The 25833-nt window shown below is 41.4% G+C and overlaps 3 protein-coding genes across 5 annotated transcripts; 1 reads left to right on the plus strand and 2 right to left on the minus strand.

Moving 5' to 3' along the window:
• Positions 1-1488: 1488 nt before the first annotated feature.
• On the minus strand, positions 1489-8372 carry fibpa (fibroblast growth factor (acidic) intracellular binding protein a). Its single transcript, XM_086084040.1, has 11 exons — positions 8029-8372; positions 7624-7711; positions 7210-7408; positions 6036-6162; positions 5715-5815; positions 5409-5542; positions 4603-4711; positions 4424-4487; positions 3917-4003; positions 3731-3828; positions 1489-1835 (listed from the first exon to the last, which is right to left on the minus strand). Exons 2-11 carry the CDS (start codon positions 7706-7708, stop codon positions 1766-1768), a joined length of 1074 nt encoding a protein of 357 aa, XP_085940166.1. The 5' UTR covers positions 7709-7711; positions 8029-8372; the 3' UTR covers positions 1489-1765.
• A 2383-nt stretch (positions 8373-10755) lies between these two features.
• ccdc85b (coiled-coil domain containing 85B) lies at positions 10756-17524 on the plus strand. The gene is made up of 2 exons (XM_086084271.1): positions 10756-11385; positions 12726-17524. Exon 2 carries the CDS (start codon positions 12745-12747, stop codon positions 13345-13347), a length of 603 nt encoding a protein of 200 aa, XP_085940397.1. The 5' UTR covers positions 10756-11385; positions 12726-12744; the 3' UTR covers positions 13348-17524.
• A 1826-nt stretch (positions 17525-19350) lies between these two features.
• On the minus strand, positions 19351-25749 carry fosl1a (FOS like 1, AP-1 transcription factor subunit a). Of its 3 annotated transcripts, none has more exons than XM_086084266.1 (5): positions 25582-25749; positions 25361-25470; positions 23943-24218; positions 21347-21454; positions 19351-21242 (listed from the first exon to the last, which is right to left on the minus strand). In XM_086084266.1, the coding sequence occupies exons 2-5, from the start codon at positions 25463-25465 to the stop codon at positions 20712-20714; spliced, it is 1020 nt and encodes a 339-aa protein (XP_085940392.1). In that variant the 5' UTR covers positions 25466-25470; positions 25582-25749; the 3' UTR covers positions 19351-20711. The 3 variants fall into 3 exon arrangements, with proteins under 3 accessions (XP_085940392.1, XP_085940393.1, XP_085940394.1); XM_086084267.1 differs by having other exon boundaries at positions 25599-25747; XM_086084268.1 differs by lacking the exon at positions 25582-25749 and having other exon boundaries at positions 25361-25575.
• Between the last annotated feature and the right edge of the window lie 84 nt (positions 25750-25833).

Below are 25833 nucleotides of genomic sequence, written 5' to 3' on the forward strand. Positions count from 1 at the left end.
AAGAGGAAAACTAAAGAGGAAAAAACTGTTCTTAAAAATTGGTCCTGTTCTTAAAGATTAAATGAAAATAATTTGCCCTTCAAATTTAAATACAATTGATCTGTAACTGATTATTTATTTCTTATCATTCGTTCACTCATTCTAACGTTTGACTGTATTTCATGTTTTAAATGTACTTCATTTTTATGTATATCTTTTAGCAATTCTTTCACATAACATTAGAGGAAGCTTTGTTTTATCCGTAGTGGCGCTCGCAATACTTTTCTGAATGTGCAATGTACATAGCGGTACTTATTCTACTTTGTTTGGCAATCTGCCACACGTCTGCACTACTAACAATGTTCTTGTACTACCAATGCGCCAACGGACTTGCGTTTGATTCTGTTTTATTTACTACTCACATTTCGTTACTTTTATTTATTTGGTTATTTTTACTTTGCGGCAAACGGAGCAATGCTCCAAATTTACTACGAATCCAATGGTATAAAACATTCATTCGTTTTCATTTTCAACTCTTCAATGACAGTTTGTTTACATAATTGCCAATTTGTAACATAAAAATGTTACATTTTATATGCAGTGAACGCCATCATATATGCAGTTTGGCATTTGCATATTTGCTGTTTTTTTGCTGAAAATCTTGTCTATAAAAGTATTACGCCCCAATCAGGCACAATCTTGCGGTCTTTACATTTAATTCATTGATGGCGTTTTTTTCATCCGCAAATGAGATGTCCTAATTTGCTGGTCATCCTTGAATGCACCTCATACAGTCAGCGAAACTGAAATGATGTTTTTGCTTCTCTCAAGATGTTGCTAATAAAAGCTTGTGTCATCTACTTTGCCGACATTTATCATTTCATATAAAAAAAAAAACGGTGTGTTTAATGACATCATAACGTTTGCATAAAATGCTGGTGTGCACTTTTGTGTTTGCTCATGTCACAACATCTTGTGCATTTTTTATTGATTTATTTATTCATTCATCCATTTGCTACATTTGTTTCTTTCTTTATTTTCATTCCCGAGGTGGCCACAAATGGCCAGCATAGAGCCGCCAGGGTTTTAGTAGACGTTATATTAGTGACAGGATTGTTTGTGTTGGCAAAATAACGACACCTGCTTGCTGAAAGGGCGTCTTTCCAACGCGTGTGTTTGTGGGTGGTGGCAGCTGTCATTACAGGAGGACCTTGTTAAAAATCACAATCATCAACCCCCCCCCCCCCCCCCCACGTGCACCAACTGTGCGGGCCCCCCCCCCCTGCATGCTCCCCCTTGTTTCCGTGACCACACACGCGCACACAAACACCTCCCAAATTCTCAGAATCTAATTTGAGGGCGGCAGAATGTCACTTTTCATTTTTTTATGTGCGCTCGATATGACTTTCTGGCTCTCATCTCCATCCAAGGTCCCTAAATTTGGCTGCGTGGACTGATTTCATGATGATATCGCGTATTTGGAAAGCAAGGAGATAAAACACGATGACATATGGATGTAAATACCCTCTTTTATTTACAAAGCTGATCGGGAGACAGCGAGAGGAGCCATTTGAAGTTACAGTAACGGGCTTGGGGGGGCTCGAGAGAAAAAGAATGAAAGGAAAGCAGAAAGTGAGGGCATGGAAACACGTTTGAGCATTTATTCATAAGGACATCAAGGATATTGAATTAATGCTCAAAAGGCTTTCCGTACGGGGGCGGAGGGCTAAGATAATAGTTTGGGCCAGGACTGGAGAAAAATGAAGCGGTAAGAGGACGAAGCAGCTCAGTCGTGATACATTTGAAAGATGCAGCATTTGATGACGCCCATGTATCGGTCCCACACAACTTGATGTCTGATATGCAAAAAGAGACAGAGACAGACAAGGAGACACACACACACAAACAGACACACACACAGGAATCAACCTAAGTGCATATTCTCAACAACAAAAAAGTTAGATTCTAGTAAGGCAAGCGAGATATTTAAAAACAATTTTTAATGAATATCTCTTTGTTGAGCGCGTTAGGAGGTGCGAGCGCGTATGGTGCAGGCCTGAGCCGAATTCCATTTCGGAATGTTTACATGAAAAACAAGGTCAGCGTCGCCTGGAAAGTTGAATGAGGTCGTACGATTCGGAATTCAACCAAAGTCTTTGAGACAAGATGAATTTGCTCGGTGACCAATTCAACTTCAATGCCATTAAGAAAACGACACAACATTACTCATTGTGTATTTGTATGAAAATAATATGTTACATAAAAAGCAAATAAAACCTTCAGAGCAAGACCAAGAAGAGGCAGATAACACCCCCCCCCCCCAACCGACTCATTTGCATAAATTGTTGTCGTGTAAGCGTTGCTGCTCCGAACGTGTTGGAAGCCATTAGAGTAGCGCTTCTCTGAAAGTTTTCTATTACCAAAAGCGCTGACACTAATTAGCTTGCATATTGTGGTTTGCATCATATGTTAGCATTAAGATAGCACTTTTGTTATTACGGTGGATCCCCCCCACTCTTCACAGAGGATAGAAACCATGCCAAACCTTTGGCACAAGATGTGCGGACATGTAAATAGTGAAAGTCCATACATAATTGACACCCATTATAATTTCATTGAAAAATAAATAAAGACTGTTGAACAAGTGGGGATATACCGCCAATAAGCTTTTTTTCAGGTAAAACAGGGGCCACTGGGGAAAAAAAAAGCTATAAAAGTATCTCAGAATTTTACCAATGCACAATAGAGTGGTTCTGCAACGTATACCTTGTGATAGAAAGGCCGCTCACTGAACTATTTCATCATTTCTTGTCATTTGACCACAATGTGAGCAACTTGTAGGTGGTCCAGCGCTCCAGAATGGCCAACCTTTCAGCTTCCACTGTAACCGGTTTAAGGAATGAGGGATGAGACAGGGTGACGCACAACTTGATGGCCAAGCGCCAAATGGCAGAGCCCGAGTGTTTATCTGACTTTGTTTAGTTGACCAAAGTAGTCTGCTTTAACGGTGGGTCCGCCTGGGAGGAGATCAAGACAAGCCTGGTGGGCCCGTTGCCACAGTTGGACGGCGCAATGGCAGAACTTTTAAGCGACGCTGTTTAATGGGTTTGTATGGCGTAGCCTACAGGCAAAGGCAACAATTCCCAAATTAAAGCTGTTGCCTTTGGTGTAGTACCATGTTTTGCCACAACCTCCTGGGGCAGCACTGAGCAAAGATGATTTGGTTAAAAAAATGTTTAGCTGTACGTTTTGCTGCTCTTGTTTGTGTTAATGTAGCAGTTGTCTGACTGTTAAGAATAACCGCAACACTGACGCTCATTTCGGTTAACCCGTCTCTGGCTTTACAGAGTCAAGTGACATTTAAACAGAAATAAGCAGGTCCACTTTGCGTGTTCATTTGCTTTTTGCTTTTTTTTTAGGATGGAGCTAACCCCTGTTTTTCATGTAAAATGTTTATTGTAGGTACATCACCGTGTAAGAATTACTGCCATTATGATGGGTGTCAATTATTCACGGCTTTTCGCTATTCAGTCTCGACCCCACGATATTTGCGGGGGTCCACTGTACTTTAAAAGGTACTATTCATATCATGTCATTACAAATACTCCTAAGTAAAGCATTAAAATAGTGTTCTGATCAATTTAAACATGTTTAAAATGTGTGGAAGGGCAACACTATTTAAAACATGATTTTTTTTTAATGTACTGTATTCTCCCTATATGACATATTAAACTTATCCCATTGTACTGACTTGAAGGTGTCCAGTATGTGCGCCGAGTTGCTGTAGTGAGTCAGGTAGAGCTTCGTGTCCGCTGCTGTCCAACGGTCCGAGCGACACGGCTCAATAAACTGAGGGAAGAAGGGAGGCGGTGTTACATCAGGCGGATTCCGTCCTGCTTTTGTCAGTCCATGGAAAAGAAAAAAAAAAACTACACACCTTCTCCACAAGGTCGATGAAGAAATCACGGACATCTTTGGTGTTGGTTAACTTGGCTGCGATGTTCACAAGGCCTCTGGAAAGATTCTGCCAAGAGGAAAAATTATTCATTTGCACAGCGGAAACGCCAGGGTTCCACAAGTCAAAAATATTTGGAACTGGAGCAAAACCTTGGAGAGAAATAAAGTCAGGTCGCACAACAAGACAAAAACTTGATCAGTGATAACAACTGTTACAGCAGTGAAACGGACCGGAGAGCTTCGGGGTGTTGATTTGTCAGTCCCAGTTGACGTTTGTTAGCTTGATGCGAACATAGGCTAACGGGATGGCCTGAAGCACAGAGATGCCAGAAGATGGCACCAAAGCAAGATTGACATTTTCCGGCACATAATGGCAGATGTGTGAATATGCGGGTGAATACTGAACACTATAATGCTTGAACAAATTATTTTCACATGTACACTGACGTTATAATAATGACAACTTCTCTTAATATTAATTTTTCACCTTGAAATTGGCCTCCATCTCGGGAAAAGCTCTCGTTTTCCCCCTGAGGGCTGTGCAGACAAGACTGGACACAAAAGAGAGAACTTGAGGCCTTTGAATTTTTGTATTCACTGTTCAGCAGCAAACGTGTGTGTGTGTGTGTGTGTGCGCGCGCGCGCGCGTTTGTTTGTTTGTTAGACCTTTTGTGTTGATCCAGCAGATCCTTGTCGGAAATTAAAATCTTCAGTTCCTTCAGCTCTTGGAGGAATTCTTTGTCTAGATCCACATCCATGTCTTCCACCATGTTATCTAAAACGAATAAGTACGTTTTTATCATTTATAATTTATTTCATTACAACTAATTAACATGCTATTTAGGAAATATCCATCCAGACATCCATCCATTATCTGAACATAAAATAATAATATTAATTATTTACAATTAATCAAACAGCTACATCTTTTGTGGATGGTTATATCTTTAAAAGATTCTTATTGATATATAAAACAAAACCATCTCCACTAATACTGCTTTTTTCAGATTTTGACAGACGGGACATTTCTCTTCCTTTTGGATGATTCTGGCGACCTCTGGTGGCCAACAGGTAGAGGCAGGAAGTACTGTGCCAAAAAGGCTTTTGACGCCAGCAAAGAGGTTGATGTTTGCTTTGCCATTTGTTTGTTAGGGGGCAGGCCGACTTGGAAGAAGAAGAAAAAAAGATGCTGAGGTCACTTTGAAGTCAGTCAAAACAAATACTCAGCTTGTACGTACAAAAAAAATCTTTTAAAAATGAGGTCACTTGTATCTCAGGGCACCACTGTATAAGAGTGTGTTCACATGGGAAATATTTAGCATTTTAGTTTAGGCTCACGTTTCAGAATTTTTGTTTGACTTGGATGTGCGTTTAATGTAAGGCAGTCAATGATAATGCCTCAATGACATGATGCAGTCTCACGTTAATCCAGGGATGCCTTTCATCTCAAGCAAACAGAATCAGTCTCTCACCAACAGCTCCAACTGTCCAGTTGTCGATAAGCTGCCCGGCGCAGAAAGCAAAATCCTGGAACGTGAGATACTGCAGCTTTCTCTTCCCCGTCTCAAAGCGATTGTTGGCAAAGAACACAATGGCCGCGTAATCCCTGAAACGGGCCAAGAAGGCAGTTAGCGCGCCGTTGTTTTCATTGGCGCCACTATCCTGAATAACAGGAGTTAGTTAAAAACATCACAGTGATGTGAAACCAGGCACACACAAAAAGGAACATTAGCAATGCTTCAGTTCATAAAGTCAAGGCCTTCGAGGAGGCTTGTTACCTTCCAAGTTTATCAGAGAGAAGGAAATGCTGGCGTATGTTCTCCACTAGAGGGCCCTTTAGCTCTTCCACCGCTTTAAAAACACGCTTGAAGTTGTCAAACTGCAATCAAAACACAAAATATATGAAAATGTGTCTTTTTAAAAGGGCTAAACTTCTTTATTCTTTGTTCATTTCAATATAAGAAAGTTTGACCCTGGGAGTTGTTTTGAAATGTGGAAAGAATTGCATAATATGAGGGACATTTTCAAAGCCGTGGAATTGTTTTAATCTTCAACAAATGAGTGACAGCAGATCAAAAGTGATAAATTAGCGTTTTTACCTGCCGTCTGCAGCTTTTCAGTGTCACACCTGTCTTGGTGCTGATGTCATCCAAGTCCTTCTTGGTTCCTTTTGAGAGTTTCTTGCCCAGGACTTCGCGCACAAACGCGTCATCAAAGTCGTAGTATCTTAAATTAGGAAACAAAAAGGAGAGACTAAAGTTAGACTGAACTACATCCTAGAAACAAAAATAGAGGGAGTGATATGAACTAAACATGACAATGCATGTCTTCTTTGTAACAAAATGTTCATAAATGAGGCACCATGCAAACATTCAGGGGAAATTAAACGCCCTAAGAGTTCGTAATGCAAGCTCATTTTTGTAAGTAAATAGATAAATAAACTGGGTGTCCTCAGTTTATGACGCGGTTCCAGTCTTATGGCGCCAAATGAAAAACTTGTACACAAGTTAGAACGCGCCAAATCTATCACTAGCGCAGTAGTAAAATCATAAATTCCATAAATATAAATCAAACAGATGAAAAAATAAAAAGTACAGCAGTAAGTGAGCGTGCATTCTCAGGTCACGTGACCAAGAATTCTTACACTACTACGCGTGTTACCTCGAAACGTCAATGATGCCAAGTGGGCATCTAAAATGCCACAACATTTGGGAATGTTGCTTATTGTGTTCAAAAGAATGTGCACCCTCACCTAAAGGTCTTATGAGAGTAAGATCCCAGAATAATCGCAGTTCAGCATGTAATAGTTTTTGTTTTTTTTACTATATCTTCCAATATTCCTTGAAAATCTTTATTTGCTCATTTTGTGTTCAGGGCAAAGCCCTGGGTAATCGAAATGTATTGACAGGCCATCACTCTGCCTAGTGAAAAGTAGTACTTTACTACTTTGCTGCCATCTTTTGGCATCTATAGGCAATAAACCTTTGCAGGAAGGAGTCCATTGCTCACAGATTTCTGTTGTTTGCGGCAGGGCTCGCTATCTATTTTGCATTTGATTGTTTTACATTTAAGCGTATTTCAAAAATATTTACTGTATTTATGACTTAACAAGTTCACTTCTGCTGTGATTTGTCCCAAATGAGCGCTTGAGCAGATTGTGTTTGCCTTTGAGAGTCCACTGTAATTGTCGAATGAATATTGAAAGTTATAGAAAACTCACACTGTACCCGTTAGTCATAAAAGCAACATGCTCAGAAAGGAAAAGTGCGTCACCTCTCGATGAGTATGGCTTGTCGATGAGGCGGGATCTGGAAGAGCAGCTGATTGGCCAGTTTGGACGGACTGTGCAGCAAGCGCTCACACATCTGGAAAGTTCGGTACTGGTCCATGGTGTCACTCAACAGCACGTCCGCACTCGCCTCGCACTCGTCCAGCGCTCCGCCCTCCATTCGGGCCTTCACCGCGTCGTTTACTGCTCCGGAGAACAAATATGGTTCATTCACACATGTTTTTAACCAACAGAGTCCCATTTAAAACTGACTTTTTAAATGCTTGGATACAAATGGTTGTGTGGAACATGCCCAGTTCCACGTAAACGTCTGCATGTGAGTTTTGTCTTACTATGTGATTAAAAATAAATAATAAACATAACGTCTCCTTAAAAATGAACAGTATGGCATACATTACCTGTATATCCATCCAACCACAGCTGATAAACCTCCTCGTCCATGATAGTGGTGTTACCCACAAACACATCCAGCTCCACAGCCATCAGCTTAAAGACCAAATGTTGACAAACATTAAGATTAAGTCCTACAAAGCTGGGGTTTGTATATTTAAATTGCAGCAACCTGAATTAAACTGACCGGACGAATGGAAAAATTTACTTTGAATGCTATGCTATGCGAGCAAGGTTATTTAATATTGCCCTTGTAGGCAACACATAACTTAAAAAGGTGCATGCTCTGTGTTAAAAATGAACAATTTAGTAAAGCAAACCTGACTCCGGTATGGATGCGTTGTATAAGCAAACAGCTCGTATAACTACTTCAATAACTTAGATGTATATGTTAAGCTCCAATAACACCTTACCTTTTTTTAGTCACCTCTCAAACACCATCAGGCAACAAAATCCAGTGACATGTTTTCATGAATTCGCTTCACTTAGCCTGCTAGTATGTGCTAGCCTGTCGTGCTAGCTTAGTAGCAACTACGTCGCGAAACAGACAGTAAACACGCCCTCACTGACAAAAAAAATAATAATATATATCTAAAAGAACGACAATACAACGGAAGTGTGCTGTGAGGTCACAGGCTACAGTCTTTCTCAAGCTTTCACATGGTGCGATTGTATGAGAATTATGCTATTTGAAGAACTATCAACAACAGCCGTCACACACGCCCACTTCCGGGTTACGTCACCGGAAGTTGTGCGCGCTTGACGCTGCACGTCGACAACGTACGTAACGTAACCTGTTTGGTTTGTTCATGACATATCGCGCCTACCGCGTTACAAATATAGCATTTGTGTTCAAATCGCACACTATTTCCTTACATAATACACAAAGTACTTTACATAATCGTGTTTACTCCCGCGTTTTTTTTAATCATATTGCATCTGCGCAAGCAAATATGTTCCACACAGTTGTCACACATATATTCATTTTTCATGGTTTGTGCATGGATGTGTTTGTCACTAGCAGGGCTTAACTGATCATGCACAAACTACTACTAATTTACGTTATGAGCACAACTCTCTATCTATCTATCTATCTATCTATCTATCTATCTATCTATCTATCTATCTATCTATCTATCTATCTATCTATCTATCTATCTATCTATCTATCTATCTATCTATCTAGTTGTTAACTTGCACCTATCGCAGACTGGAGTTACAGTTATATAACCTTGAATGAAACATGTAGCCTGATTGGTAGTTAGAAAGACATTGTTGATATCTACAATGTTAATTCTGATGGTCAAACTTAACTTTTAATTTGCTTGCCACAGTAATAGTCACTTATGTAACACATGGGTTCATGCACGTTGTTAATGCTTTGCTGATTCTATTTTGTTTTGTGTTATTACAGTGCAACCGAATCAACCAAACGATCGACTAACTTGTAACTGTAAATAAAATTGACTTCAAATGTGAACGTTTTTTCCTGGATTGTTAAAGGGTTGAATTTGAGGAGAAGATGAGCAACAAAGGGGAGCAGCTGAACTTTTAAATGTTGAAACCACTTGACTAAAACGTCCGCTTGCAACCGCATTGGATGACTGACATGTGGCAGATTTGCCTATTCATTATTTCCTACTCGCTTAAAATAGCTATACCAGACCACATCTGCTCTTGCTTGATCTTACTGCATGAAATACACAATCTGCTCCCCCCGCTGGCGATTAATCTAAATAAATCCCCATAAATCCCTCGTCGCACCCTCCCTTTTTCTGTCTTTCTGCATGTGTCCTTCAGAGTAACTGCATGGGGATGGGAGGCGACGAGGGGGTGGGGGTGCGAATCCTCTTGTCAAATCCCTCGCTGCACGTTTATTTTTTTGGGTAGTTGTAAACTCACATGACACTCTGATGCCGTCACCATTGGGTTAACACCCCGCATTGTCCTGGTCTCTATGCAACAATAGAGGTGGGACGCAGGGCGGAAGGATGTCTGTGTGAATGCCTCAGCACAAAGCTATTGAGGAGAGATCGGTGGGAGGGGTCGAGGTGGGGGAATGCAGACATGCACTCACACACAAACACGACAGGCAGCCGTTTACCATAACGTGCACGTCGCTTGCTGTTGGTGTCATCCTGCAGGGAATATCCCAGGGGGGGGGAGAAGTGCTGCTTTCCCTGGCATTTCCTAGACTTTTGTTGGGATTTTCACTGCACGGTTTCGAGTCAAACCCGGTCAACAAGAGAAAGAAGTCAACGCATGATTTATTTTTCGATAAGAATAGCGACATTTCAGAATTTCTCTTGATTATTTATGATGTTTTCAAAATAAGAGATCCATTGGGAGCGACTAGTAGGGCGAGATCATTATCAATATTTATGATTATCCCCTCAGGGAAGGCAGAGAAATAAATCTTTATACATAATTAGTTTTTAAATAATGGATATACTGTATCTGATTATTCAAAAATAATTTCCAAAACAAGAGCTCCCCTGGGAGTGATGGGGAGAGAGAAATATTTATGATTATCTCTGGCAGAAGCGTAGGAACTGATTGTTATAATACTATTGCAGAGAACTTCTGGTAGAATTTCAAAATAAAACAATTGTATGCGAGGAAACTAAATCACAAGTGATGCATTACTAGGGGAAATCGACGTTGACTCAACTATACCCATTTATCACAACTCTTATTTGTTTTAAAGTTGCAATTAATGTATTCCATACTACAGGGTGTTTATAAAGTCTGGGTACGTGGTAAAAACAAAACAAAACACATAGTTCTTAAAATAAATCAATTATATTGAATTGTAATGTTGATAAAATAATTTTCAATGCATAATTTGACGTGCTTTGAACTCCATGGAATTGGTATGCATTGGCATCGATTTCAGCACATTGACCTTTTGGTGCATTCTCTCGTGGTTTCAATTTGTAATTGTCATCACACCCAAATGAAATCGTAAGACATTTATTAAATGCTTATTTTTGGGTGATATATCCGGTAGCCCAAAAGTGTCAGTAGTGGTGGTGTGTGCCTTACTTGAAAGACACAGCCGTTTACCTGTCTGCACTTATTTTGACAAATCAACCCATCTGCTTCCGGTGAATACGTGAGGCTTGATGTCGTGTAGCCGCTAACGGAGAATCCCAACCGTGAAAGTGTCTTGTGGAGGCGGACATTGTTGTGCTCAATGTCCAGCCCAATAATGGCCACGAGCGGCGTTACGCGGACCAAAACGGGCTCTTTTGTAAGCATTCTACTTTTTTTACGCCTACAAATGAAGCGTTTGTGAGAAGAAGCCGCTGCTTTCTCACCGAAGCGGAGAAACGGGAGCGAGAGTCCATTGAGCCCGGAGTCCAATCCGGATGGCGAGTGGCGACCACCGCGATACAAACACAACATCCAGCATCTGTGTTGTGCGTCGTTGCCTGATGGATTAAAACGACAAGAAGATAAAAGGCGGCGGTGGATGGAGAAGAGCCATTTTTTTTGCAAGCTGCTGCCTTGAAAACACAATCCTCCTCCTCATCTTCGGGGGGGGGAGGTGAAAAAAAAAGCACAGTGGCCGTTCCCTTGCTCGCGGAGGCCTGTTTTGCAACTGCTTTGGATGATTTTTGGACGACAGGCACATCATAATCGAGCACAAAATCTTGTCAAATGAAGCCCTGCTGTTGTGACGTTTGCACCCAGAAGACACACTGGATGAGGGTGGTCAGTTTGTGATTGACCGATTGCATCCTCTCTGCACTTTTACATTTTCTCAGGTACAGTACAGTGAACACCCGCGTACTTAGCTATGTTTTTTTAAAAAAATATATATATTTTTTTTGGGGGGGGGTGTAATGGGGGAGCATAGTATTCTGTTATTTACATAAAATTTCACCACTTGTTATTTGTGTTTTTCAGCACATAATACAGAGGATGGTTTCCCCTAAAACAAAAACAAAGAACTCACAAAAAAAAAAACAGCATTAACAAAAACAATGAATAGGTGACTCGCAATTTTTGTAATAAAAGTTTGCCTTGGCCTTGTGGTCTTTTGGGGTGTCCAGGAAGTGCAATTGAGTTCTTTCAGTTGCATTTCTGTCACTCACTTTGGAGTCGTCAAAAAGAACCTTTCAGATATTTGCAGCTACATTCTTCCTATTCACCAAGTGTCATTTCAGATATTGACAAAAATCATTCTGACGAGTTCACGATACCTTTAAATCACCTCAATTTGAGATATTTGCCTTAAATTCCGTTTTCACTACCAGTCAAATTGAAATCTTAGATATCTTCATCTGGAGTTACAAATATCTCTAAATTAGTTGCAGAAATCCGCAATTCACAATTCCAAGTGAAATGTAGATAAGGGGTCTGCAATAAACACGTTACAGATATCTGAAAAGAACATTTTATGAAAATTTCAGATATAATGTAACGAATGTAATCATGACTAGTAGGAAAGATGTTGTTGATCAATGTTTATTCGAGATTAGAGATAGAGCGATATGTTTTTTTCAGGGCCGATACAAATTATTAGTAGTCAAGCATACGACAACCGTTATTTGGAGTCAATAATCATTTTCACTAAAAGGGAAAATATTGACATCAAAATAAAAAAAAATACAAACTCCATTTTTTTTGTTTTTTTAAGTATATGTTTATTAAACAACGTTTCGGGTTCGTAAAATATTGGAGTCTTAAAAAAAAGTCGTAGTCAATAGACATCTTTGTTTTACAAATGTAACAAAAAGTTCAGGGATCTTCCAGGGGCAGTATCATAAGTAAAAAGCTCCCTTTTGTTTGCTACAGTAAAAAAATACAAAATAATTTCAAAATATCTGAAATAGTATCTTAGTTTTAATTTCAAACAACGACAGAAGGTGCAGAGAGTTCCCAGGGTCTGAAGCATCTATGAACATTTAAATAATTAGTTCCCTGAACACTTTTTTTAAATGGATCTATTATCGGCCAATGCAGTCATTTGCACTATGTAACATGGCTTCATGATTGTGTACATGCTATTTGCATGGCTGATACTTAAAATCAATCAATCAACCCGAACGTAATGCTTACAAATAAAAGTGGCTCGACTTTTGCTTTGTTTCGGTTGTCAAAGGGTCGAATTAGAGAAGAAGATGAGCAACGAAGGGGAGCTCCTGACGCGGGAGCTGTCCAAGATGTCGGACGAGGACCTGCTGGCGTGCTCCAAGGAGGAGCTGCTGAGCCGCCTGCGCAAGGAGGAGTCGGAGAAGATCTCGGCGCTCATCCAGCGGGGGCGTCTCATCAAGGAGGTCAACAAGCAGCTGCAGGGCCACCTGCTGGAGATCCGCGAGCTCAAAGTCATCAACCAGCGTCTGCAGGAGGAGAACGTGGAGCTGCGGGACCTGTGCTGCTTCCTGGACGACGACCGGCTCAAAGTGAAGAAGCTGGCGCGCGAGTGGCAGCACTTCGGCCACCACGCCGCCAAGGTCATGCGCGAGGACCTGGGCGGCTACCTGAAGAAGCTGGCCGAGCTGGAGCGCACCCAGGACGGCCTGGTCAAGGAGAACCTGGACCTGAAGGAGCTGTGCCTGGTCCTGGAGGAGGAGTGCGTCAGCCGGAGCGACTCCAGCCCCGGCGGCTCCACCGAGCTGGCCTTGCCGTGCATGGTGGCCCGGGACCTGGGCGACGGCAGCTCCAGCACGGGAAGCGTGGGGAGTCCCGACCAGCTCCACTTGGTGTGCTCGCCGGATGACTGACGCGTCCCAAGGGCTTCGAAAATGGACGCTGAGGGCTAGACAACAAGGGCTGCGCTCGGAATCGTTCGCTAATCACCCAGATTTGCATGTCGTGCGCCGGGACGCTTCCTTGAAATTCCTTTTCAGTGATTGGGGAGGTGAGAATCAGTGAATGATTCCGAACGCAATCGTTCAGCATTCCTGGCTCCCTGATCACAAAATCAGGATTTTTATATAGAAGACTTAGATAGTTCCTAAAAAGTCTAATCACAAATTTCATATAGTGAAACACATAGTTCCCCAAAAAGAGTCAATAAAATCCAGATATAGCGATTCAGGAGTCGGAAATTAGTAATCGAATCTCAATTATTAATCATTCCCGATAACCTTATCACGAAATAAGTGTTTTTTTGTTTGTTTGTTTGTTTTATATAGAGGGCTATCTTGTTCATGAAGAGTCGGTCCAAATCCCAATACAGCATATCGATTCAGGAGCCGGGACTGTGCGAATGATTCGGGATTGATTCGTCAGTCTCGACTCCCTAATCGAAAACGGAAAAAAGAAAGATTCAAGTCAAAAAAATCTTTAGTGATTGTCGAGTCAAGAATGAAGAATCATTTGCCATTTCTGATTCACTATTATGAAACGAGGATTTATTTTTTTATTGTATTTCACAAAATATTCGAGTCACAATCCCAATATAGCTATTAGGAAGAATAGAATGAATCATTTACCAACTCCCAAATCACAACAGCAGTCCCACCAGATTTTCATGCCTTATTTGGTGGCACCATTTTACAAAAGTTGCGATAGATGTTGCCATTTTCGAACAGCATTTTACCAATATTTACTGTAAAACTTACAATCGCCAAACCGTTTTGCACAATTTTTAGCGGACATTTTTTGGCAGAGATGGGCATGCAGATGTTTTGGTACTGAAAACCAGGAAGAGAGCTTGGCAAAAAAAGTTTTTACGTTTGCGTGGTGGTCTGCTCTCATTGGTGGAAGTGGCGGAAAGCACTGATGACGAAACCACGTGAATACCAAAGTCCGCTAGCTTAATGCTAACATGGAATGGGAAATGCCATAGGTGGGTTAACTGATTTAAAAAAAAAATATTATTATTGGAATACACTTTTTGGTGGTTTATCCCAGTTTTTTTCAAGAATGTTTTGGGTTTAACAAAATATATAAATATATATATTTTTTTCCATTTGGGGGGGAAAAAAAAGCTTCTGATATTCTCCTGTCAATGGCGGCGGTCCACTGTGCTTCAGAACGTTGGCGTGCCAGTTTGGTGGCGAGGGGTGGATTCCGAACGCAGCCAACTTGTTCCATTCAACTCCGTGAGCCTTTTGAATGCTGCAAGACTCGCTGTGTGCCACATCGCTGACCTTTTCAGGACTTTTCACACAACTTTCTCGATACTGTAGGTTTACATCCATTTTACAGGTTTTCTAATGACTCTTCTGCCCAAATCCTTTTTTCAGTGGTTTGTTGTTAAGAAAAAAAAAAAAAAAAGAAGTAATGGGACCAAAAAGTGGGTCGCATTGATGTATCTCATGCACTGGACGAGAGTTGCAAAGCGGTGGGAAATTTACCAAAAATTTCCGGGAACGTAAGATTTGGAATTTTCCATGGAAATTTATGGGAATTGATTTGAGATTAAATCAAAAAAATTGCTCTCCTTGCCCACATGCGAGAGCATTACATTACCTTAATTCTCTATTTTTTATTAACTAGAGCGGCAACACCAAGCAGCTAACTTGAAATACTGGGAACAGAAATGTAATTTATGCAGTATATTTAAAGTAGCACTAAGGAACTTTTCAACCTGGTATGGAGGATGGTAGGAACACTTCCACCACAAAAAAACTTCAAATGTGCTGACTGCTTGACGGCGTACGTCACTTGCTTCTTTCCCCATTCGTTACAAAGACGAAGTCAATTTGAATGTTGACGCGCAATTACTGCTTTCCTGGCAGAAGCTGCAAAACAACAGGAAAGTTTTGTCTGAGGAGACAAAAAAGAAAAATGGACGCTACCCGGATCAAAGGACAGTCAAGGGTCAACATTGGTCCGGCTTTCGCTCGCTGGCGTGAGCTCAAAAATGGCGCAATCATGGGAAATGTGGTCTTCCTTCAGGCAGAACAATACCGCTTTTGTCCATATGGCGCCGCCATAACCGACATAAACTGAAAGTTCCTTAGTGCTGCTTTTAGTTAATTCACACAGAAGGCCCCCTTAAGGAAAAAATCACGCCACACAATTTCTACTCGTTGTCTGTTGATACCATACACACCGGTAGTCTGTTTGAAGTGTGAACTTCAACTCGTCCGGCTTTCAGCACGTTGGCTTTTCTCTCCGTCACGATAGACGCGAGAAGTCGAGTTTCACCTCCTAATCTAATCTTCGACCCAGATCTCAAATCCCAAACCACGTAAAGCCGGCAACTACTGGCATCTTTTTTTGTCATTACAGTTACGTACGTACAAGCTTGAGTGGTCACAAGCAAACAAAGTCGTTCAGGATGACGAATATAAACGTCTCTGGCAGTGAATGAGTTGAGAGGCAATCTTCAACGTTATGCTTAATTCCCATAAATTTCTCGGTGGAAAGTTACCTGGAATTTGCAAGCCTACACTGGACTAGACGACACTGGTAGAAAAACAAAAAACAAAAGAGCCTTTTTCTCTATTGCACTGAACAGCGCAATGGTTGGTCTAAAGATCAATTCCAATCCAGTTTTGAGCCATATTGAGTCGGAGGAATCCCTCATCGCACTGAAGTGGCGTCGAAGCTTGTGAAAATTTGCCATGGGCGCCCAACCACGTTTTATGCACTCTCCGCCTCAGGACCAGGATGCGAGTGCCATACGACGCGCGCGGCGGCGACGGCCCTTCAGGTTTTACGGCGGCCCACGCCAGCCAGCGAGCGAGCGAGCGGGCGTCGGTGTCCTCGGACTCACTCACGCCAACACTTTTTTTCAAACCAACTGGAAAGGCTTTGTATCAAACTGGAGGAAGAAGAAGAGCAACAAGTCGGAACGCTTTGGATTCATCGCTCGAATGCATTTTGACTGACAGTTGCTGTTCACTTAAGATACAGCGCAGACTTTAAGTTGCATCTTCTCTGTATGCTTTGTATTTACCAAACCCTGTAACATTAAGGAGCGTTTACACTACTCGCAAAAAGTTTGGGGGTCCGGAAGAGACATTTCAGGAGGAGGGGGAAATACCACCTTTACTAGCTAACTTGTGTTTTGAAAGGTTTTTATATGTTAAAATCAAAACCAAAAATAAATCAATTACGCACTGATTTTTTTTTTTTATTGTCAAAATGTATTCATAATGGAAAAAAAATGTTCACCTACATTTTGAGAGATTTTTTTGAGTCAATGTTCAAATAAATTCTGATCTAAATAAAGATTTTTGTTAAATAAATGTAACCAAAGAAAATGAACTTTATGATTTTAAGTTAGATAGTATTTTTTTATTTTGTCAGTGTTCAAATTAATACTTTAAAAACATTTATATTAACGCTCAAAACATAGTTTGAAGAAATGATTGCCAATGTTTATTCAAACAGAATAAAAATGATTGGTTATGTAAATGTTAAAATAAATTCTGATTAAAAAAGACTTCATGCAGGAAATAAATTCAGAGCGACAAAAGAAAGAACCCCTCATTTTATAAAATGTGAAAATAAATTATGGTTAAAAAAAATTGTTGAAGTAAATTCAGAGTAAAGTTTTTTTTGTGTCAATTTTAAACTACATTCTGAATTCTTAAAAAAAAAAATTGGGCTTTCTGTGAACTTTTCAAAGCACAAGTCGGTCTTTCTTTTCAAATGTATTTCTCAAGACTCCCCCTCCGATGCCTTTCTGTGTCTCTTCCAGTCTCTGTTGCAACCTGCTGAGGACATTCTTCTCGCTTTTCATTGCGCTGACAGTGCAACAAGCGAGACTGGCAACATCACAGAAACGTTGAATATCCCAAACGTTTTGTGAGTACGCACTGTATATCTTCGAGTCGTCTTTTTCTCTTGATTTTGTCTGTATTACGTCACGAGGCATTGCAAACCCTTTTCGTTAAAAACGATCCCCATCGGGCGATGCGCAGGATTGAGCTGTTTTATGGCTGGGCTTTGTGCTCGGAGTGCGTTGAAGAGCTTTAAATACAGTCCTATGACACTTTTGCCGCTGCGCCGTCCTTTCTTTGTGCGAAACGCACGAGTACACGAAAACACGTGATTGATTTGTGCACGTGCCCTGTGTTGACCTCTTGCCCCGGGGCAATAAGGACCCTGGATAACAAATCACTTGATTAGCAACACCCAAAGCAAACTTAAAATAAAAAATATATAAAAAAAAAAAAAATTGGACAAAAGCACAAGTAAAATATCCTAACCAAAAGTAATTTTGGTAGAAGCTAAAGTGGCATTTATAAATCTTAATCTGACAAAATACATTTTCTGTTTTTGAAATATTAGATAAAAAGTTTGAATTTGATTGTGGCTTATACAATAAAAGAGTCGTTCTCAAACTTTTTACTCCAATTACTACCTCAAAAAATATTGGATTCTCCAAATGCTATCATAATAAATATAACCAAACGTAATAGACATACCAAAAAGGGAAAATGTTATTCCTTAAAAGTACATTTAATATGACCACAATTTGAGAATCACTGAAGTAAAGGAAAATATCCAGAATCGGGCAAATGCATTGCAAAAAAATAAAATAATAATCGCAACCAAAATAAAACCTGCCATGCTTGAAGGGAGATTCCCGGCGTCCTGACATGTCGACGGGGCCCTACAAGGGGGGCTCCCAGAACGGTGTCATTGCAGCGTCGTCGTGTTGTCATTGAGAAGGGCCGCCAGGCTTTAACAGCACAGTGCGCAAACACACGCACACGCACACACCGATCCCCCCCCCCCCCAGCTCTCCATCTGCCATTCGTCCCCGTCTGTCTGTCGCTAACCCACTTTGAGCGTAGCAACCGGTTGCCCCCAGAGACACGCATGAACCGTATTAGCAAGCGACTCGCTTCCATTTCCAGAAGCAGACGATGAGGCGAATGAGTGGACCTTAGCACTTATCCGGGATCATCATGTTGATTATTATAGAACGCAGCGTTTCCTACTGAGCCAACAAGGCACAGCATGTTATTTCGCGTGCTGTATTTTATTCGGCGCGTTACCAGTAATTGTGCTTTTTTGGGGTACCTGGTTCTTCAGTGGCGATCTGATTTTCCCCAACTTAATGACTGTGCCAAGTACATCAGTCATTATCTTATTATTATTTTTTTTTTATTATTTTTTTTCTAAGAGCTCAGTATTGTTCATTCGGAAATGTCATCATCATTGCTCTTTTATTTATTTATTTATTTATTTTTGTGTGTGTGTGTGTGTGTGTGTGTGGGTGCGTGCGCGCGTGCGTGTATTTGTTAGCTCACCAGAAAACCTATTAGAAAAAATCTCATACCGTTCACCTAAACCGAACACCAGGAGACCCGAGGAAGGACCAAAGAAAACCAAGGAAGGTGAAATCCAGCACCGACCATTATCTTATGATTCAAAACAGTAACACACACGTAAATAAAAGAGCTGCTACTCACCAGAAATGTTGATTATTAACCAAATTCATGTGTCCAGAGGCTAACGACGTGTTTTGCTCTTCAAATTTGAACCAATCGGTGGGCGCGGAGGAACGCTGACGTCATTGATCTGCCCGCAAATTTGAAATGTGATTGGTTTAGATTGGTTCGGAAAGTTCTAACTAGAAAGTGCTCAATGTTAACTATCACACATTTGTCGTGTATATATATAGTGCAGTTTTGCCTCACGAGAAAGGTGTAATTGCGCTGCGGGTGTTCCAAAATGGCGAGGCACGAGCGCATGGAAGTAAACGGGATTGCAGCGCTACGAAATAAATGAGCCGTGATCAGCCAATTGAGTCCATCTAGGAAAAGTAAGGCACGCTATTGGAAATGCAAAAGTATGACAACAGAAGCACTCGAGGCGTTGTGAAACTCTTTATTGCCTCTGAAACAATGCTAAGGTCAAAGGTGAAAAAGTAAGGCACTGCCCACACACGATCAAAAATATATTATACCCTCTCGCAAATAAATATGCTCACTATTAACTCCTACGGGCCAGCCTTAGTGGTCAATAAAATGTACTGTATATTCAAAAAGAAAAGACAAAATTAAAATGTCACATTGTCATAAAATGCAATCTTACATAACATTACCAAAATATACTTTGTTCAAATATTCTGCATGCATTGTTCATCAACACAATTGTGCCGCTTGAAAACGAGAGGTATCAAATATGTGGATTGGAAAATCTCCATAAAGTACGAGCGTCGTGAGTGTATCCTGAAAATGCCACTCGGGTAGAGCGGCGGTCCTCAAACTGGGGTCCGAGGAGTCATAACGGGCACCTGCTTGGTGGGCCCAAAAAAAAGTAGAGTATATTATGTATCATTGAAAATAGTGCATAGCTACATATGCGCCAATAAAACAAACATATCACAACGCCCGCTCTCTTCATTTTGGGCCAATTAAAATGGCCGTGACTTATTGCATCAATCTGACGCCGACGCCAAATCAACTTAACAAAATTTGATTAAGTCCTAAAAATACAACAACATTTTTTTGAAAATGGAGCCGTTTTTAAAGAGTATAGGCATCTTTAGTACAAGTTGTAATATTACAACGATTCAATGAAAGTATTTTGGGGGGGACTTACTTGGTCAAATCGGACTTTTTTCCCACTGTTCAACTTTTAATCATCATAATATTGCAACTTTATCTTGGAAAAAAAAATGTCATTTAGTTTTATAAGATTGCACATTTTTATTCCAACAAACTTGTTATTCTCATTGTTCTTATAAAATGTTCCTTTCATTCCATTACAGCTTTTTTCTTTCGTGCAAAAAGTACAAAAATGTTGTATTTTGTGTGAGATACAATCCTTTTTTTATGGATTGATGTGTCTTTTTGGGATAAAAGTTCTAATATTACAGTACTATTTTATTTTTGGAACTCACTTGTTAAAATATGACTTTCCCCCCCTGAAAAATTCAACTTTATTCTTGCAAGATCGCAACTTTTTTGTCCTTGTTCCCTATTTTTCTGTTTAAAAAAAAAAAGTAATTTTTTGTTTTTTTGTTTTTACATATGCGGCTTCTAATTTAGGCATTTCCGGGTACGCAGTAGATCTGTTTAATTAGTGCGACAACCAACGAGGGATTACTTGGAAAAACTTTACCCAAACGTTTGAGAACCACTGGAGTAGAGAATGCCTTTTCCCCCCCCAAAATAATAATAATAATAATTCGTTTGAAATGGTCGGTTCCAAATAATCACGTCGCCAGTCACAGCGTGAGGATGGTGGGCGAGTGCAAAGAGTGATCCGATTGGTCGCCGCTGCTGCTGCTGCGCCGGTGGGCCGCGCTGCAAGGCTGCGGAGCCTGATGGTGCGCGTCCGCCGGCGCCGACGGGTACGTGAAAATCATGCTGGCCGTGAAGGGGGTGAGGGAGGGGGTGGAGGTCAGGACGGGGGTGTGCAGAGACTCGGACTCTTGGCCGACGGCCAGGGTTAGCGATGACGAAGATGAGGATGAGGAGGATGTCTTGGTGGGGATGGTGATCCTGGGTTTGGGCTTTTCCGCCTTGACCGACCGGCGGTCTCGCGACGGTCCGGGCGCGCTGCAGTCTTCGGGCTCCATCTTGATGCCGGCCAAGGGCGAGAGCGCGGCGCCGGCCTCCGAGTCGGAGTCCGAGTCCTGGATTTTGCAGATGGGACGGTGAGCCTCCAGGACCAGCTCCAGCTTCTCTTTCTTCCTCTGCAGCTCGGCTATCTCCTTCTGTAAACGCGACTTTTCATCCTCCAGATGGTCCGTCTCCTGAAGCGCACAAAAACGACAAATGTGAAACGGAAAGCCTGACGGAGAACTTCCAATTCAGCGATTTCGCCGGTCTTTGAGTTCTGCTCCATTTGTACACTCACGATTTGTAGCGTGTCGGTCAGCTCCCGGCGGCGATTGCGACATTTGGCCGCCGCCAGTTTGTTGCGCTCTCGCCTTACTCGCCGTCTCTCCAGCTCCTCGTGAGACAGCTGAAGACAACAACAAGGAACAATTAGGGACAAATAGTACTGAATTAATGATTCCATTTGAAGCGATCTTCAACTAAAGGAACAAAGTCGTAGTGAGGTGCGGAGGTGCTTCTCTCTCTTTTTTTTTTTTTTTTTTTAGCCCAGCCTTAGCCTTGTTAAATCATGAGTGCTTTGCCGCCATCTTCTGGCATCTGTAGGTAATCACAAGCCCGTTTACTCATAAATGTTCATTATTTGTGACAGGGCTCAGTAGCTACAAAGTATTTCCAAATGTAATGCGAATTAAAGCTTCACGCAGCTGTCAATGGACCCTCGCGTCCACTATTTCGTGGCCAGTCCACTTGGGCTGGGTTTAAAAAATCGAATCATCGATATCGAATCTCTTTTTCCCATCAATTTAAAAGAAAATACGTTTTTTGTTGTATTTGACTGTTTTCTTGACATTACTGTTCGCATCAATTTAAAAGTACTTTCTTCCATTTGTGAAAGACTTGACTTGTTGTACTTTAAGGCAATTGATTTTTTTTAATTTATATTTACAATTCAATCAATCAATTCCATCTCATCCTTGTTGACGCCAATGTTTGTGTAACACTTAAGTGATTTTAACACTAAATCCAAACCAGTTAGTTCCAATCCTCCGCAAAATTTAATTTGAAACGTAATACGTGTGGAGTTTTTAATCATGCCCTTGATATATAAGAAGACTTGATGTTCCATAATTAATCAATATCGCATTGAAGTGAAGGGAATCGAATTGGGAAAAAAACAAAATGGAATCTATCTATCTATCTCGTGGTGTGAGTCACCTTTCAAATGTTCTTGGTGTGACTAAAGATCATTTAAAATGTGAAAGGCACAAGCAGGCATTATCAAAAATAAAATAGTCCAATCATGATGATGACACAGAAGAAAATTGCCCGCCTAATTCATGAGTCAGGGCAGAAAAGCTTAGCAATGTGGCCGCTTTTTGTGTCTGTGCTGCACAACGACTCGGCCTCCATCCAGCACCGGCGCTGGTTGGCGGCATCATGAAGACGCTCGGCAGTTTCCCGCCCATTCAAAAGACTGATGAGTCACCCTCAGAGGCCCAACGGTGACTCAGGTGTGAGTCACGCTACGTGACTTGCCAGCCCTGTGAGTCACCTACGAGTCCACTTCCTGTGCGATTTGCACTTTGAGAAAATAAAGGTGGCACCGTGGGGTTAGGGGGGGGGGGGGGGGCAATGTACTTGCACTTACACTGAAGTAAAAGTACAATTACTTGAGTAAAAAACTGGTCAAATTAGACGTGATGATTCATCTCATGGGGGTAGTGATAAATGCAAAAAATGTAAATTAGTGAGGTACCAAAATCTAAATATTGTTTAATTACTGTGAAAAGTATATATACTCTGGACCTTAATAGAAGTACAGATACTTGGGTAGGAAAAAAAAAAAAGACTCAAGTATAAGTACTGGTTTAACTCGAAAATTTGAATCTGAAATGGACTGAAGTAAAAATGAATTTCTACTGTGAAAAAGTACTCACGCTTTGGAGTATACCGATACTTGTGCGTAAAAAAGAGGAGTTACTGTACCAATTCAACTCGGCTACTTACAGTACGTAAAAGTATTAAAAAACTACAGACTCTGAAATGTAATCAAATACAGGAGTAAAAATGTGAGAGTGGGCTAATTCCAAAGTTTTATGGCTGAAATAAAAAGTGCTGAATGCCATAAAGTACTGCCCCCTATAGGTCAAAATAGAGACTACGCCTTGATTCCGACCAAAGTTCATGTGAAAGATATTCTTTTTCTTTATTCTTTCCTGCACTTCTGTTAAAAAGAAGAGAAATTGATTTAGCCCACTCCACTTCTCAGCGGCTCAATTTACAGTAAAAATTCATTTTGACTTGACCCGGATGGCTGAGAATCAACATAGACATGCGCTCGCTCTCTTGCCATGTTTTTCATTTGACGTCAAGGTCGTCATTTGCTGAGGCTGAAAAAAGCAAAGCAAAAAATCTGTTTTCAAAGTAAAAAAAAAAAAAAAGTCATCAGAAAAATCAATCTTAAGTAAAACTATTTGTACTTTGTTACTTCCTATTTTACAGGGGTTCTTTTTATTTTTTTATCAAGGGTTCCTAAGGTTCAACTGTTGAATCATGATAATGCTGCCTTTTTTTCCTTTTTTTTTTATGTGCAACGCTGCCCTGCTCTCAATGTTTGTTTGTCCCAAGGGATTATTTGACTTGTTCAATATTGTCTCAAAGTCAACCAGTGAGAAATTAAATAAACAGTGTGCGCTTGCCCATCAAAAAAATCAAATTCATCAGGCTGTGTCTCCACAAATTTGTTGTGCAAGTCCAATTGGGACAGCGCAGATGTGCGAGTGAGTGTCACAGGATATTACGCACGACTCCTGACATACGTACATTGATCCGGCATTGACTCATTTTCCGACGCACGTTGCATCAGAAAGAAACCCGAAATATGTTCGCCTTACGTGCTCGTCGTTCCTGCGCCGCGTGGGACCCGCGGCCGGGCTGGCGCTCGCCCTGATGACGAGCGGCCGGAAGAAGTTCGAATGGGACGGCGGCGGCGGCGGCGGCGGACCCTGCGGCCGTGTCCGGGACAGGGACGACGGGTAAGGCGGCACGGGGGAGCGGGAAGGACCCGGCGGATGCATGAGGGAGGGCTGGACCAGCCACTGGAGGTCCTGGCAGGTCGTGATGGCGTTGAGGCTGGGCACAAATTGGCTGGAGCCGGCCATGGTCAACTTCTGTCAAAACAGCACAAGAGTCAGGCATCCTTTATTCTGATCACTACCACATTTATGAACAATTAGCCGGGATATAGTGATATACACTAGTATGTACAATAAAGCAGCACATAATCATGGTTCAAAATTTGCATATTTTGTGGGGGGGGGGGGGCGTGGGGGCAATCCTCCGTTATTGGTGCCTTTTTCTCGGTTACTTGCTGTAAAACTCACCGATTCCAATATAATATAACTGTGATGGCGCCATCTGGTGGCATCTTGGTGCCAAAGAACTATGTTGAAGTGAGGGGAGGAGCTCCATTTAGTCCGGTCAGGGGTTGAATAACAAGCCAAAATTCGAGGTACAAGCAAGGTTCGGTTACGTCGCCGCTCCAGTTGAGGTCAACAAGAATGGAGCAATTAAGTAATAATAATAATAACATTATATATTATTATTTATATAGCGCTTTTCTATCTAATCGGCCCCTCCCACCACCACCACCAATCATTCGCACCTTCCATACACCAGTGTGATTAGCGCGGGAGGCAATGTGTGGGAAGTGCCTTGCCCAAGGACACAACGACACACGACTTGGGGAGAGCGGGGATCCAACAGCAGACCTTCTGGTTATTGAACGAGCCACGGCCGCACAAGTACAGCCCTGGAATGCCCTCGCATGTGGGAAAGGAGAGCTACAGCGTTCAGGTTTTAAGGATGTCTTAATATGACAAAACTGTGTGATACCTTTCCATCAAATCACCATCAATTCCCAGTTACTTGTTGTGGTTTGTCAATTTTGTTGTCTTGTCTTGTTCTGTTCTTTTGTCCTTCTCATGGCAATTATAAGGACTCATCAATTATTCGCGGTTGGTCTCACCCTATATCGCGTGAGTATCGGCGATCCTCCAAAAATGGTAGATAAATGTTCAACTTCATAAAACACTAACAACACAATCAGTTTGTGTTATAGTTTTAAGATCGTCTCAGTATTTCTTTTCCATTCATTCAACTCTCAATATGGATATTTTATTTCATTTGTTTAAACGTATTACTGAGAAGAGGAAGGTATGCTAAGAGCCTATTGTGTATATCACAATATAAAAGCATGTTTACAATCAATAATGGTCATTTAACAGCTAGAGTATTTTGAATTTCGGCCTACCTGCTCTTGTGTCGTGGAAGTGGTGGTGCTTTCCAGGGAAGCAGCGTTTGACCCTGAAGCGCCGCCCGCGTACGCCGGGTTGCCTCTTCCGTGACCTCGGTACATCCTTTCTGTTGAAATAATTATAAAAAAAAATAATAAAAATCAAATAACTGCTCCCTGGCTGCCTGAAGCTGAAATAATGTAGTCCGCACGAGTGCTGAAAAAAAAGAAACTTTTACATTCAAAGTGAACCCACTTTATGGAGGCAAGCCGGTCGAGTCCAAGCAGTGACGAATCTGAGGGGTGTAAAAGAAAGAATAAACGTCTTGTTTTTATTCCAGTGGTTCTTAAACTTCTAGAAACAACGCTCAGTCTATCATATGATGGTGAGTCACTCTCCTAGAAATCATAGTGAGGCGACGATTGTGCAGTTGTAAACTCTTAAAGCGGGATGACAGTTTCGCCACGCCCCTCCCCACTTACGGGAAATA

This window comes from Leptonotus elevatus, chromosome 9, assembly GCF_054856555.1.
Source record: "Leptonotus elevatus isolate MCC_2025b chromosome 9, RoL_Lele_1.0, whole genome shotgun sequence".
Lineage (NCBI taxonomy): Eukaryota > Metazoa > Chordata > Actinopteri > Syngnathiformes > Syngnathidae > Leptonotus > Leptonotus elevatus.

Coding starts and splice junctions, on each gene's coding strand:
- fibpa (XM_086084040.1), bottom strand. CDS start 7,708: ATGGCTGTGGAGCTGGATGTGTTTGTGGGTAACACCACTATCATGGAC. Junction 6,163..7,209: donor CAAGCCATACTCATCGAGAG/GTGACGCACTTT, acceptor TCCTAATTTAAG/ATACTACGACTTTGATGACG. Junction 5,543..5,714: donor CTCTCTGATAAACTTGGAAG/GTAACAAGCCTC, acceptor GGCCCGTTTCAG/GGATTACGCGGCCATTGTGT.
- ccdc85b (XM_086084271.1), top strand. CDS start 12,745: ATGAGCAACGAAGGGGAGCTCCTGACGCGGGAGCTGTCCAAGATGTCG.
- fosl1a (XM_086084266.1), bottom strand. CDS start 25,465: ATGTACCGAGGTCACGGAAGAGGCAACCCGGCGTACGCGGGCGGCGCT. Junction 24,219..25,360: donor CTTCCACGACACAAGAGCAG/GTAGGCCGAAAT, acceptor CTGTTTTGACAG/AAGTTGACCATGGCCGGCTC. Junction 21,455..23,942: donor GGCGCAGGAACGACGAGCAC/GTAAGGCGAACA, acceptor TGTTGTCTTCAG/CTGTCTCACGAGGAGCTGGA.